Source organism: Procambarus clarkii, chromosome 16, assembly GCF_040958095.1.
Source record: "Procambarus clarkii isolate CNS0578487 chromosome 16, FALCON_Pclarkii_2.0, whole genome shotgun sequence".
Taxonomy (NCBI): Eukaryota; Metazoa; Arthropoda; class Malacostraca; order Decapoda; family Cambaridae; genus Procambarus; species Procambarus clarkii.
This window is the reverse complement of record NC_091165.1, coordinates 17,659,525-17,675,347: the sequence shown is the minus strand read 5'-3', so window position 1 is coordinate 17,675,347 and position 15,823 is coordinate 17,659,525. Positions and strand designations below refer to the sequence as shown.

General features: G+C 47.8%; 1 protein-coding gene across 2 annotated transcripts in view; it reads left to right on the top strand.

Moving 5' to 3' along the window:
* Positions 1–15,823, top strand: part of IntS2 (integrator complex subunit 2) — a 96,451-nt gene that overhangs the window by 67,328 nt on the left and 13,300 nt on the right. For both annotated transcript variants that reach the window (XM_045745558.2, XM_045745559.2), the window contains exons 14-15: positions 3,266–3,418; positions 7,982–8,159. In XM_045745558.2, coding sequence (XP_045601514.2) covers positions 3,266–3,418; positions 7,982–8,159 — 331 coding nt within the window. The remainder of the gene's footprint in view (positions 1–3,265; positions 3,419–7,981; positions 8,160–15,823) is intronic.

Below are 15,823 nucleotides of genomic sequence, written 5' to 3'. Positions count from 1 at the left end.
ACCAGCGTTTAATGTAATGAAACGCCATTTTCTCTGGGTGAAACCCAGAGGCTCCCCGGCATCCCTCCCTCCCTCCGATCGGCGGTTTTTCTCGTTTTTGACATCCAACCTCAGAACTGACGGGTGGATAGCTGGCGTGGGGGGTTTGGGGCACCCCCTTTTCCCTCCCATGGAAAAGGGGGCCAGATTCTGGCTCGTAGTCCCCGGTAGGCCTATAGAACTCCATACACATGACTGATGCCAAAGTCTGACATTAGCATATCAGCCTAGTAAGCTCTGGGAAGCCTCCAGGTCTCACCCAGAAAATGGCGTTTCATTACATTCAACGCTGGTTTTATACTGGTCACTGATACTTGTCTGTAGTTAAATGGGGTCTTTTTTGTCACCATTTTAATAAATAGCGATTATTTTTGCCTTGCTGAATTGCTTTGTTTCTGCTTAAATTCACAAGTAGTTTATTACTTCATGTGGTAACAATCTAGGTACTCTTAGGTGTGCCCATAAGTCTTATAGCATGTTTGGTACTGTGAAGTCCTTGACTTCCCTTTTATGTCTTCATACAAGGGAAGTCAAACTTTTGAAAGTGTTTTTCAAATTTCCTGCAATATCTATGAATCTGATATTCATTCTTAATATCTGAATTATATTATTTACATGCAGTTTACTTATAATAAATTAATAGAACGTGATTTCTCACAACTATGTAGTGGTTTTCAGCTTATTTGTATTTCTGATATGTTACTGGGTTATGTCAATTCGCATATTGCTTTCATCTCTTTCCCCCTTTTAAATTTGTGGCCTTTTGACAATTTATGATAAGCAGTTCTGTTTTTCAGTCCTTTGTTTCTTTTGAAATAAAACAAATTAGGTACTCTGACTATAAATAAAGTTTTGTTTTCTTTGCATAATGCTCTTTTGGTTCCTTTCCCAACAAAATCCATTAAAGAGCTAACTTATCCATAATGTATTCAGTTTAGTCGAGTTTCTCTGATATTCCCCTTTCTCCAGTCCTACATGTCATAATGAGAGGCATACTTCATTTCCAGTAGGACGTGATCATTCTTACCTCATGGAGACAGGTACTGTAGGTCAAAGCTTTTTTGCTGTTTACTAGTGAATGCAAGATCCAATGAAGATGGGACAGCTCCTTCACTTTCTTTTATGGCTGGCATAATGTACTGATGCACAAGTGCCTCTAGGATGATATTCACAAATTTACCAGTCCTACATTTTCAGGCTGAGACCTTTCCCTTTCCATAGCTCATTGTAGGCCTAACCCACTACTTTCCCTGGAACATGACCCACCAGCTGTTTAACAACAAGGTACCCAATTACTATTGGGTGAACAGATGCATACAGTTAAAGATGGTGCCTGGTCAATACTCTCTGGCCAGGATTCGAACTTAGGCTAAATTGGTTGCAATGTGTGGGGCGAGCATGTTATCACAGTGCCACCTGAACTTTCCAGTAGGCTGTAGGTATTTCTGATTATTAACTTGTTTGGCTGGTTTCAGATCTCCTGTGCTTAAATATCCACATCTTGTGGATTATTAAGTATTAATTTTTTAACATGTAAGCATTCACTGATGCTTAACATGATGCTTAACGTCTACTGGAGTTAACAGATAGTCTTTGCTCTCAAGGCTTTGTGGCCCTTTAGACTATGAAGATACATATCTTTGGCGAGCAGGCGATCACCAGGAAAAACTGGTCACAGACTAGGCTGTGTATGTAAAATTTTCTATATTATTAAGAGGTAAACCATAGAACACAGGGCTGCAGTAAGCTTCTGCTGAGATTGTTGTGGATTCTAACATAAGTCGCTAGCTTTCACTTGGACTTTTGTCTTGGATTGGGGTTATACATTTCATGAGTATATGTATACTGTATAATAATCACCATGAGTGTGTCTTCCTGTCTTGTTCTTTTTGGCTCTGGTTTCCAGGTACCCTTCCCTGGCCCCATCAGCAATCCCAGTTAATCACCAAATTTAACTTCTCTGGGGTTTTAGTATTCCTTCTTTGAGTAGACATCTTATGAGTTACCCTGTCCCAGTAGTGCTTAGGGATTATTGTTGTCATGTTGAATTCATGTTGATTAGTAAATATAGTGGTTAGTATGTATGCATGCATGCTTGTGGTGTCTCACCACCTGTATGTGGCAGGGACTGGTGCCGTTCACAGGGAATTTAGAATAAGAATGACGTTTGTTGTTTATATTATCTCTCTCCTATTGTTGTCTCTTCTATTTTAACAGTTCTGGGTAGCCTTATTAGTTCCCATGCATCAAAACTTTCAGAACATTTTCTTTTACTAACGCATTTCTGTACTATAGTAACCACTGCTCCTTCTGGGTACCCACTTCAGTAGCTTCCCTGGGCTCAGGGAAACTCTCGAGATGTACTCTCTGGAAAGGAGATGAGAGGTATCAAATAATACATACAGTACATGGAAGATACTGGAAGGCCATGTCCCAAATTTGCACAGTAGAATAACAACTTACTGGAGTGAAAGGTACAGAACGAAATGTGAAAGAAAACCAGTGAGGAGAAGTGCCATAGGCACAATCAGAGAACACTGAACATAAAGAGGTCCACAGCTGTTCAATACTCTCCCAGCAAGCATTAGAAGTAATGTTGGAACAAAGGTGGACTTCAAGAACAAATTAGATAAGTTCTTGCAAGAAGTACTGGTCCAACCTGGCTGTGGGCCTACAAGAAGCTGCAAGCAACAGCCTGTTGGACCAAGTTATCACAAGTTGAGCCTGGCTTCAGGCTGGGCTCGAGGAATAGAAGAACTCCCGAGACCCCTCTCCAGATAAGATCCAGGTAACTGGTTATTATAGATCAGACTTTCCATTGGTAGGTACTTGTGAAACATTTATTGTCTACTGGAACAGGGGCCTCTTTGATCTAACCTTGCATGGAGCACATGAGGATCTGAGATCATTTCATTACTGAGGCAAACCACCCTAAATGTAATGATTCTACTACAGCCAATTTACCAGGTAATTGAAATCTAAATGGCATTGTTATCTCTCTTACTGCATACTGTATTTGATAAACACAAATTTTATTCATTAGTGTTTTTGTTTCCTGGTATCTACATTACAAAAATCAAGATTGTAGTTTACAGTGGAAATCTTTATTGAAAATGGTCATTTTCTATTAAAATTGTTTTAAAATATGATGATTGTTATAGCAAGAAAGCTTAGACAATTAGCTATTCTGCTTTAACTTTATTTGACCTTTTGAATGTTTTATCAGCAATGGAAGATGCAGCAGATAAACCTGGTCGACTTCTGGTATTGCTGGACCGCTTGATGAGAATGCCACCTCATCAACTCTGGTTATTGGCTGCTCCCATTACTGCTTCTATTAAGTGCTTATTGCTGCCTGGAGTACCACGTAAAGTATTAGGTAAGTCAGGTCAGAGTTTATTGGTTTAATACTAAAGTTTCTGGGAGCGACCTCCCACATGAGCTCCCCAAGCTTAATTCTGGCTCCAGCAAGCCTGAGCCTAACATGCTGGCCTCCAAGATCTATCTATCACCTGCCAGATGCCACTGTGTCCGAGTCTCCCATGGAAGTTAGAGTAGGGGTTTGTAAAAGGGTAATGTCCTTTTACTGGTGAAGGTTCTCTCTCTGCAAATACACTCACCCTACAGCACCACTTGGCTATACTCACCCTACAGCACCACTTGGCTATACTCACCCTACAGCACCACTTGGCTATACTCACCCTACAGCACCACTTGGCTATACTCACCCTACAGCATCACTTGGCTATACTCACCCTACAGCACCACTTGGCTATACTCACCCTACAGCACCTGGCTGTATGCACACTACAGTGCCACCTGGCTGTATGCACACTACAGTGCCACTTGGCTGTATGCACTACAGTGCTACTTGGCTGCATGCACACTACAGTACCATAGCAAGCTACTCTATTTTCTCTCTCATTTTCTTTTTTTTTTTTCTTTTTTTTTTTATGTTTCTTACCTTATCTCTTGATGTGTTTGCTGAGGTCAGTCCACATGCATTCAACACTGTTTTAGAGTACAAGCAAGTAGCAGTTTCTAATCAATTGTGGCAGGTAAATTAGCATGAAGAATGTTTATGGTGGGCCTTCAAGCACACCTATTCTTACCACTGAAGACACTTTACATGTTTGGATAGGATTGTATCTTGTGGATGATGAGTAAGTGCAAGTTGATAGTCACATGTATATTTTGCCCCAAAAGTCAATTTTCTGGGGGAAGCCCCTTCGGCTCCCTGGAGTTATCCAGGCTGATATGCTAATGTCAGACTTTGGCATCAGTCATGTGTGTATGGAGTTCTGTGGGCCTACCAGGGACCACAAGCCAGAACCTGGCCCCCTCAGAAGCGGTACAAGGAGCAATGGCCTATAGAACCCCCCCCCCCCTCCCCCCCTGTGGTTGAGAGCATTCTATGTCTGTTTTGATGTCCAGCCTCAGAACTGAAGGGTGGATGGCCGGTGTGGGGGTCTGGGGCTCCCCCTTCCCCCCCCCCCCCCTACCGGGGAGGGGGGGAGCTGCGCAGATAGCGGCGTGGTGACGTGTGAAGTCATGCTCATTTCTTTTCTGGGGAATTCTATCCACTTGTTCGGCTTTTTGTTGCAACTTTCACCAAAATAGGGGGTTTGTTTTGGGAAGCTTACCTTTCTGGGTGCCTGACCTGATCGATGGCAGACATAGAATGCTTCCAAACCCAGGGGGGTTTCTATAGGCCATTGCTCCTCGTGCTTCTTCTGAGGGGGCCAGGATCTGGCTCATGGTCCCCGGTAGGCCCACAGAACTCCATGCACATGACTGATGCCAAAGTCTGACATTAGCATATCAGCCTGGATAGCTCCGGGGAGCCTCCGGGTTTCACCCAGAAAATGGCGTTTCATTACATTCAACGCTGTTTTTTTCCACTGACAAGATAAATTGCAAAAGGAAGTTTATTGTCACACACTGCCTTAACCACTTAACTGTGCCAGCTGAGTATTCTCGGTTGGCAGGAAACGACGCCAACTGAGAAAACTCTCTTTGATTTTTCCATTCCCATTCTAAATGTGTACGAAATGGACTCTTAGGACCTCCAGTTAGAGGCAGTCATCTTGGAAAAAATTCCCAGAATGCCCTAGGGCTGCTGGCTGGGTTAGTACTGAATGAGCAACCTTGGGTGGCGCACGCGCCTCTGGCTCCCAAACACCTGTCCGACGCAGTGTTGAAAGATAACGCTCTGAATCTCTGTCGGTGAAATTCAAACCTTAATGTTTTAAGAACATAAGGATCATAATATTGGTGAAGCTAAGCGCAATAAGTACCTAACACAAAGGTCGGATGCAAGTGATACAACACCTTTGAGGACGATACAGCAAGCTTATTCAGTTGTAGCTCTGAGCCTCACCCTTGCAATCCTATGCTATCTCCAATTTATTTAGATGATACATAGATGAATCATTTTCTGCATTCAGTGATGATGCATCTGATACAAGTAGCATAGATGAACAGTGTTAGCGGCTTCCATGGTGGTGTTTTTCCATAGATATTTTCAAGAATACCTGAATCTTTTCCTGACTGTCGGACACTCTTTGAGGCTAGCTGAATCTCTTTCTGACTGATGGACACTCTTTGAGGCAAGCTGAATCTCTTCAAGTTTTTCAATACTACCTTATGCTTTACAAGCTTGGCTACATACAACCTACAAGTACTAAAGCCAAGGGTGTACGTGAGTGCGTTATTTGCAAGCCCACACGCAAAATCTAATCCAAGCACAGTTAAAAGCTCTGTACCTCAGGGTACAGTCCTTGCACCACTGCTTTTTCCTTATTCTCATATCAGATATAGACAAAAATACAAATCACAGCTTCGTATTATCTTTTACCCATGACACAAAAATCAGTATAGTATGAAAATTACCTCGGCTGAAGACATTGAAAAATTTCAAGCTGATATTAATAAAGTTTTCAACTGGGCATCAGAAAATAACATGATGTTTAACAGTGATAAATTCCAGGTACTCAGGTATGGTAAAACATAATACAGGGTACAAAACACAATCGAATCTGCCCATAGTAGGAAAACAGCATGTCAAGGATTTGGGAATAATGATGTCTGATGACCTAACGTTTAGGGAGCATAACCAAGCAAATATTGTGTCAGCCAGAAAAATTATTGGATGGATTACGAGAACTTTCAAATCCAGGGATCCCATCACAATGGTTGTACTCTTCAAGTCACTTGTGTTATCCCGTCTTGAGTAGTGCTCAGTACTCACTTCCTCCCTCAGAGCGGGAATAGAGGGAATACAGAGAACTGGCAAATCAAGGAAGACACTCACAGAGGATGATATTATATTGGACCCTTTATATGTACTTAGATGTGACGATAGAGTATATAGGTATGTATGAAAAGTAAAATATATATTAGAAAACTTTTATTTTCTATTTACTGTGTCTTTAAATTTCTACTACTAAATCTCATAAAAGGATTTATCAGTATTGCTGCTCAGTCAGTATGGAGTTTTGTTAAGACTTAACTCCTTAACATGGCAGGCATAGACGAGATAAAGCACCTAAATTATTGGGATCGTCTCAAAGCCCTCCAAATGTATTCACTAGAAAGGAGACGAGAGAGATATCAAATAATATACACGTGGAAGATACTGGAGGGCCAAGTACTAAATCTACACAGTAAAATAACAACGTACAGGAGTGAACGATATGGAAGAAAATGCAGAATAGAACCAGTGAAGGGCAGGGATGCCATAGGCACAACCAAAGAACACTGTATAAACATCAGAGGTCCACGGTTGTTTAACACCCTCCCAACGAGCATAAGAAATATTGCAGGAACAACCGTGGACATCTTCAAGAGGAAACTAGATTGTTTCCTGAAAGGAGTACTGGACCAACTGGGCTGAGGTGGGTATGTGGGCCTGCGGGCCACTCCAAGCAACAGCCTAGTGGACCAAACTCTCACAAGTCGAGCCTGGCCTCGGGCTGGGCTTGGGGAGTAGAAAAACTTCCAGAACCCTATCAACCAAGTAACACAGAATGAAGAAACAGGAAGCGAAAATTTATCTGTACCTGGTGCACTGAGAGCGAAGTCGCGCTGTATACCATGGACTACTGCGTTGCTTATTACTCACTTCCGAAGTACTGAGTGTGTAATACAGTGTGTTACTGTGTAAATAGTGTGTGAAACTGCACATACTGTATTGTAATTTTAGTGAATTTTTAACAAGTAATATTGTGACAATAAACATTTATTGTGGACACATTACTGACACATTTATCACAGTTCCATGGAACATTATGAACGTTCTACTGCATACATATTGTAAAGGACACAGATATGCATCATATACAATAAAAAAACAAATAAAACCGCATTAGAAATACATAAAACAAATAATTGAAAATATATTTGTGGCAACACCCGGTGCTTGAATGGCCCGCGCAACCGTGTCTGGGCGATTCACGCATGGGCGACCAGGCCCTGATGACATCACAACGCACCTTGTCCACGTCCTCACAGCCAGTCAAAGTAAGTGGAATTTGGTATTTATTTTTACATAGACATGTTCAGGGAAGGGAATTTATCATTTTACAAAGAAAAAAGAATTTTTTAGGAACACTTTATTTCATGCACACTGGGGGAATTTCACAATAAACTCGGCGCAGCACGGTAATCAAGTAGAAGCAGCAGTGTGAGGCAGAGTGCTTATAAATGGCAGGTTGAAAGTCACTGTGGAGTTGATGAATGAGTTGCTAGATCATCAAGTGCTGCTAAAATGTAAAGGCTAACTGAAGAAGAAATTGTAATTGGGAGAAATCATAACTTTTTTTAAGTATTCATGATTATAATTACTCAGTAAGTAACTTGTTTCATAAAGCACATTACTTGTAAATTTATGCATTATATTAGCCTACAGTTTCTTTACAATATGTTATGTTTACCTTTTCAGATACATATAGACAAATATGGATGCGACTCAATTCATTGTTTCCCCGTCGTCTTTGGGCGATGACTGTAGAAGGACTTCTGCCAGAAGAAACTACTGGCAAATCAAGGAAGACACTCACAGAGGATGATATTATATTGGACCCTTTATATGTACTTAGATGTGACGATAGAGTATATAGGTATGTATGAAAAGTAAAATATATATTAGAAAACTTTTATTTTCTATTTACTGTGTCTTTAAATCTCTACTACTAAATCTCATAAAAGGATTTGTCAGTATTGCTGCTCAGTCAGTATGGAGTTTTGTTAAGACTTAACTCCTTCATATCTAAACAATTAAGTCCATATCTAAACACCATATTTTCTGAGGGGAGCCCCATCGGCTCCCTGGAGCTATCGGACTGATAGTTAATATAGGACTATATTAGTCTGGAGTTTCAGTCATACAGAGTTCTTGCCTACCGGGAACTATGAGCCAGAACCTGGTATCCTTAGAGGCAAAGGGAGCAATGGCCTATGAAAACTCTACTCTTTGAGAGTATATTCATGTCTACCATCGACCAGGATTAGGCACCCAGAAAGGTAGGTGCCCCAAAACAAACCCCCAACTGGTAGAAAAGTGCAACCCAGACCGAACATAGCCCAAGGATCCCCCCCCCCCCCCAAGAAAAACCAGGTAACAAGCAAAGCATCATCAACCCGACACACCATTTGTTTGCACAGGGCCCTGGCCGCTAGACCGCCAGTTCGTCAACTGAAGCTGGCTGAGGCTAACGTCTACTCTGGCTGCCATTTCCTGTCAGGATTTTGCCACTAGTGGTTGTACCTGACGTGTGTTGGGGCGTTGGCCAGGAGTACCAGTACTTCGGGCTGCATGCACTTAGGGTTACCTTCCCTTACATTCCTTGGGGCCTCAGGGGTTATCTTTCCTGAGGCTTTCGGGTTTTTACTCTCGTAGGAGTTGCTGTCGCTTGACACAGGCCTTGCCCTTGGGGGTCAGCGGTGATCTTGGTTCTTTTATGTGGCCTTGGGTAGAGTGTGTTTATAACTGGTTGGAACGCACGGTGCTGCTCAGCTAGCTTACAAGCGGCGACCGTGACTCTGTCTGGCCTCCTGTTATTGTGTAGCACTTTTGGGGTTTCTTCTTCATTCTTTGAGAGTCTTTCTAGCCTGGTGGGGGCTGCCTGGCTTCCCATTAGGTATGCCTAGGTTCCGTTTGGTAGTCCTCTAATTGATCCCCGAGGTTGCTTCTTTCACAGGGGCCATTTTGCCTGGTATATAGACGGGGGTCAACTGACTTTGCAGCACCAGTGCCTGGGCTTCCTGTAGTGACACCTTCCCCTGCGGGCCCTGGAAACCCCCGTCGAGGCTCGGGTGACCAATGGATGTGTCCTCCGAATCCCATCTCGCCTTGTGTGAGTTTGAGGGTTGTTCATTGCCCTTGTCTCAGGGTGACGATCACCTGTTTTGCCTCCGTTATGCTGATTGTTGGGTCGCCGACACCTTTGACCTGGAGTTGTGCTGGTCTTGTGCTCCTCTTGTTCTCCTGTTTCCCCATTCTTCTTTGGAAGATCTTAGGGGTTAAGCGGCTGTTGTGTTGCAAGGTAGGTTTACGTTCTTGCAAAGCACTAGGTTGGTCACCCACTCGAATGCCCCATTTTGGTTTTAGGGACCCGAGGGCGTTGGTTGCTTCGGCCTTGTTTCAATCCTTGACCCTTCATTCCTTCCACTGTTGGTGTGGTTCGCCCTGCTCTTTCCCCTCCTGCTCCTAGCTCCAAAATGTCTGAGGGTTTCAGAGTCGAGGCAGGGTTTAATTGGGAACGAAACTCGGGCTGCCCCATTTGATGCAGAGATGGAGGCCGTAGAACCCGATTATCTCGCTGAGGTTACTGGGTCTTTCCAGCGGACCTGCTTCTTTGAGGCTTTTCCCTTGGAATCCACCTTTTCTTCAAGAGTGGTGGGCTTGAATGTGGGTTCTGCCTCGGGACCTCTCTCAGGGGTCTCGGGGCTTAGTCATATTTGCCGTTGGATTATGCGTTTTCGGACGCTATCCGGTCTGTGGTTGCGTTGTTTATGTTGGTGGCCATTTTACTCTCCTGTTTACATGCCTGGTCGCCAGGGCAGTGCTTGTTTGTCATGTTTACCTTTGAAGGCTGGGTATTTTGGTCTGCTTGGACGCATTTTTCATGTGTTTTTGCGCTCTAGGATTTCCCGAGATCTCTGTCCTTCCCTCTTATCTGCCATTTCTTTGGTGGGTTTGGTCTGTGCATCCTTGAATGTGGAAGTATGTGGTTTCATGGGGTCTTTCCATTTTGTCAGTTGTCTGCACTGCCGGATCTCTTCGCTGGAGTGGTGCTTCAGCTCTTCACACCATTTCTCCCCTCTTTTTCTTTAGGGGCACTTCCCATGCATGTTATGTCTTTCTGCTGTTTTTGTGTTCAGCCTTTGCCACTTAACTGGCTTCTACATTCCTGCCTTCTTTCTCTGCCTCTGAACGTGTTTTCTGGGGGAGCCCCTTTGGCTCCCCGGAGTTTATCCAGGCTGATATGCTAATGTCAGACTTTGGCATCAGTCATGTGTATGGAGTTCTATGGGCCTACCGGGGACCACGAGCCAGAACCTGGCCCCTCAGAGAGGCAAGGGGAGCAATGGCCCATAGTAATCCCCATGTGGTTGGAAGCATTCTATGTCTGCCATCGACCGGGTCAGGCACCCAGAAAGGTAAGCGTCCCAAAATAAACCCCTATTCTGGTGAAAATTGCTACCACAAGCTGAACAAGTGGATAGAACTCGCCTAAAAGAAACGAGCAAACGATCATGACGTCACATGTCGCAACGCCGCTGTCTGCACACAGCTCCCCCCTCCCCGGGAGGGGGAAGGAGGAGCCCCAGACCTACCGTGCCGGCTATTCACCATCAGTTCTTCGGCTGATGCTAGAGGCTGAGGTTGTGTGCTCCGGCTCTGGTGGTTGTTTCAGCACTGTACCTAAGAGTGTGGTGACTGTCTTCTAGGTAGTGCATGAGCCGGGAGTGATTCTCCAGTACTCAGGCTGCATGTGCCTAGGGTTTCCTTCACTAGGTGCCCTGTAAGTACTGCTCTTGGGGCTTGGGGCCACCTTCCACAAGTTCCTCGGGTTCTGCCCCTGCTAGGCCGTTTACTGCTTGGTTTTCGGCCGCCCTTTAAGTGCTCGGGTGTTCTGTCTCCCTTGTTCGCCTTAGGGTTAGGGGCAGTTTGCACTGGTGGGGCGCAGGGTGCTGCGCAGCTTGTTTTCACCAATCATGGCGGCCAGCTCTGTTCTGCCTGAGTACGCTGTCCTCTTGTGGGGTTTTCTTTTTTCTTTTTGTTTGTCTGCCTGGTGGGGGGGGGGGTCTGCCTTTGTTCTTGCCCCTATGTCCCCTGTGTACCCTGTGTACTGAGTGTTCTTCCTTCTTCCGGTGGTTCTCCCTGTTAGGTCCCATGAGTGTACACGTCCCAGGGGTTCAGTTCTTAGAAGGTTGTTTGGTAGACTTGGGTGCTGGTTAGCAGTACCCTGCCTGAGATTACCTGAGCGCAAGTCCTATTATATTAAACGCTCAGGACCCTGGGAAACCCCTGGGGGGTGCACTGGTCTGATGGATGTGACCCCGGAGTCCCCCATCGCTTCCAGCGAGTTTGGTTCAGTCTGCGCCCCCTTGTTCTTGCCCTTCGGTGGTTTGTTCTGGTTCCCCCTCCCCCCTCCCTGCTGAAGCGTCTGAGGGTTTCGGAGTCGGGGCAGGGTTTAGATGGTCTTGAGTCTCGGGCGGTCTCGGAGGATGCCCCTTCTGGTGTGGCGATGGAGGCCTTCGAGTCCAATCTTTCTGCTGAAGCTTGTGGTTCTGACCAGTGGTCCCCCTTCTGTTTGGCTTACTCGGCTGCATTGGCCTTTTCTTTAAGGGCCCGTGCTCTGGGAAATGACTCTGCCTCAGGTCCCAAGGAGGGGGATTCTGGGGCAGGAGAGGGGCTGACTTGGAGGCCTTGGGCCCCACTGGACCCCGCCTGGGTTTTTCTACCCTCAGAGCGGGGCTTATTGTTACAAGGAGTGGGGTTCTCTTTTTTCCCCCTCTGCGTACGACTTGGATTTGGTGTCTGCCCCTCCCCGGGTTTGGTTAAGTGTTCCCTCGGGTGCGGCAGTTCCGTCTTTCCGGAGGTTTTCGGCTTCCCACATCCAACTGTCTGCGGTGCGGGCGGCCCTAGTGGCTTACCTCCTGCGTGACCCGGATTACGCCTTGGTGATGGATCCGTCATCTTTCAGGTTTTGGACTTCGTTCTCTTTCTGGGCCCGTTACGAGGTTCCGGAGGCGTCTTGGCTGGTGAACTGTCCTATTTTTGCCTTGGAGGCCTGGGATTCGTTCTGTCATTCCCGCACGCTGGAGTGGTGCGAAGTTTTGATTGTGGTTCAGGTGTTCCTAGAGGTCGACCTTGAGCACCTCAATGAGTGCTTGTTTGCTCCTGACCTTTCAAGGGATGTTGGCGTTCTGCAGTTCCGTGTGCAGGTTCCTTCCCTTTAGGCTGCGCGATGGCCGAGGATTTGCGCACCATGGGCATCTTGGCTTCGGCCTTGCGCTTCTTTTCCCTCCTAGAGCTGTCTTCGGACTGGCTTGGGGTCGCTCCAGGGTCCGGTGCCTTGGGCTCGGCCGCTCGCGCGTCGGCTGCGTTGTTGAAGCTGTTTGCGCCGATCTTGTAGGATGCGGTTGCCCAGTTTTATGCTTCTCGGCTCGCGTGTCGACAGGCGGTGCTTGCCTCCTCTCTGGAATCGGCCTGGGCCCTGGCTCTTAGGATGTCTTCGCCCTTTTGTCCTCTGCTTTTCGCTCCTGCGGCCATGGCGCAGTATGTTCAGGCTGCTTTGGGCAGTTGCAGTCTTATGTCAAAATTGCTGGTTCTCCTGGGGTCCCGTGGTGGACCTTCCCAGAGGGGTCATGCCAGGGCTCGGGGTTCCTCTCATCGTGGTAGGCCACTGGCGCCAGGTTCGGGCATGGCTCCACCTTCAAACCCTCCTTCGGCTTGTCGGCGTGGTGTTCTACCTGTGCGGGGTTCTGGGTCTCATAAAGGGCGCCGGCCCTTTTGCGGTTCGCCCCATTGACGGGGTGATGGGGGGGAGGCTTGGGCTGTTCGCTCACACCTGGTCCCACGATTTGTGGGCGTTTCCTTCGGCCTGCGGTGGCGTTGGGTGGCCCCTCCTGCTTTGGGGGGTTTGGGGCTGGTGGGGCAGGCTTCTTCTCCTGCGCTCTGTCGAGTCGTCTTGGAGTGGGTTTGCATGGGCGTCGTCAAAACGATGTCGTCCCTCAGATGGGTTTCCCGTCTGTTTCCAGTGCCGAAACAGGACTGTGCGGACCTGAGGTTCATTCTGGACTTGTCCCGTCTGAACCCCTGAGTTCATTGCCCCTCCTTTCGGATGACTACGCTGTCTCAGGTTTAGCTCCTGTTGGAGCTGGGTTCTTGGATGGTGTCCCTGGACCTCCGGGACGCTTATTGGCACGTCCCGATTCATCCGAGGTTTAGGGACTCTTTTGGTTTTGTTGTGGGGCGTCGATGTTACCGCTTTTGTTGTCTCCCGTTCGGGTTGAATCTGGTGCCTCGCGTGTTAACACGCCATACGCGGGTCGTCGTGGCCCGTCAGCGTCTTTTAGGTGTTTGAGTGTTGGCCTACCCTTGACGACTGGCTGGTTTGGGCTCCCAGCCGGTCCAGTTGTCTGCTAGCTAGGGATTTGGTTCTTTCCCAGCTCACCAGGTTTGGGTTCTTGGTGAACTGGATGAAGTTCCATCAGGTGCCCTCCCAGATTCGGTCGTGACTGGGTCTTGTGTGGGATTCTCGGACTGCTTCCTTGTCTCTTCCTCCGGAGTCTCCTCTGGCTGCGGTCCCGCTTGCGCCTGTTCCTAAGGGGCTCCCAAGTCACTCGGCGGTTGCTCCCGGGTTTGTGTGGTAGCCTGAACTTCGCGATGTTGGTCTACCCGCCGGGTCGGGTTTGGCTTTGTTGGCTGTTCTGGTTCCTTCGCGGACGTCCATTCCGCCTCTCTCGTGATCGCTGGGTTCAACTCCCAGGGGCCTTACGTCGGCTGCTGTGTTGCCAAGCTTCCTCTTCGGGTTTTTCAGGGTTGCCTGCCTGAGGCCTCGCTCGATGTGTTCATGGACGCGTCGTCTCTCGGCTGGGGCTTTGTGACCAGTGCTCACATGCCGGCCAGGGACGGTGGGGTCCCGACCTTCCATCAAGCCCACAGCACGGTGTGGGAGTTCACAGCGGTATGGTTTGCTCTTCAGAGGATTCGGGTCGCCCGCGGGTCGACGATCTGGCTCCATTCGGACTGTTCCCAGGTGGTTCATTGCCTGAACCGAGAGGGTTCGATGCGGTCTTTGGCTCTTTGAGGCCGGTCGCTTCAGGTGACTCTTCTGCTTAGTTCTCGGGGTTTGGCTCTCCTGGCCGTTCACGTGCAGGGAGTGTCCAACATCTTGGCCGACGGCCTGTCCCTATTCGTTCCCCTCTCCATGGAATGGACAGTCGACGCCGACTCCTTCAGTTGGCTTTGCCGGACATTCGGTCGCCCCGAGGTGGACCTCTTCGCGTCGGCATGCTCGTGGCGCCTTTCCCTATATGTGATGCCTTTTCCCGACTGCGGGGCCGTTGGGGTTGACGCCTTTCAGCAGGACTGGTCGAGGTGGGGGTTCCTGTACCTCTTTCCCCCAGTTCAGCTGTTGCTCCAGGTCCTGACTGGCTTGGAGACTAACCAGGGGAGAGTTGTCCTCTTGGCCCAGTGGTGGCCGGCCCATTCGTGGTTTTAGGTGCTGCTTGCTTGGTGTCCGAACCCGGAGGTTTTCTTGCGGCTCCGCCTTTCCCTGCTGATCGAACCGGAACGTTACGTGGCTGGTTCGATCTTCTCCTCGAGTCTTCACATATGGTATTTTTCGACTCGAATTTATCATCTCTATGGTGGTCAGGTGGCTTCCTTGTTAGTGTCCCACCTGTGGGTTTCGTCTCCGCGGCAGTACGAAGTTTCCTGGCAGTCATTCCGTTTCTTCCTGCGTCTTTGTTGTTTTACTTTGCTTTCTGTTAGGGGTGGTGTTGTCCTTTCTCTCTTGGTTGTTCCAGGACCGTCACCTTATGCCTAACACTGTCACCTCGTATCGTACGGCACTGGCAGAGCCGCTTTAGCTTGCTTTCGGTACTGATGTTACTTCTGCACCGTTTTGCAAGCTGTCTCGGGACTTGTTTCACCTCCGGCCTGCTCATGTGCCGCTTGAGCCGTCCTGGTCATTGGACAGAATGCTCTCTTATCTTTCTTCTCCTCAGTTTGTTGTGGCCCCTTCGGTTCAGGATTGTTTCTCCAAGGCTCTTTTTCTGTTGGTATTGGCCTCTGGGGGTCGGGTTGGTGAGCTTCATGTTCTCCTCCGGCGCAGAGGTTTCTGCTCTTTCGGTCTTCGTGATGGTTTCATTCGCTTGCAGCTGTCTCCTTTTCTGGAGAAGAATGAGACTGCTTCTTTCCGGAGGGTTTCCTGGGTTGTGGATGCTTGGTTGGTTAGGCCGGGGTGCATCATGTTTTGTGTCCGGTTGCGGCTCTTCGCCGTTATTTGCGCGCCACGGCTTCTGTGTCCGAGACACGCTTTGGGTTAATCCGGTTTCCCTTCTTCCCTGTTCTCGTGTGCGGGGTCTCTCAGGTCGTCCTCAGAGTTATTAAGGCTAGTCAGCCTGTGGTCTATTCCGTGCCCATGACGTTCGTAAGTTCGCTGCTCTTGCCGCCGTCTTTGGAAACATGTCATGGGCTGACATTCGGGCGCAGGGTTTTTGGCGGTCAAACAGGGTCCTTGCTGCTTGTAACATTGTGAACGTCCCT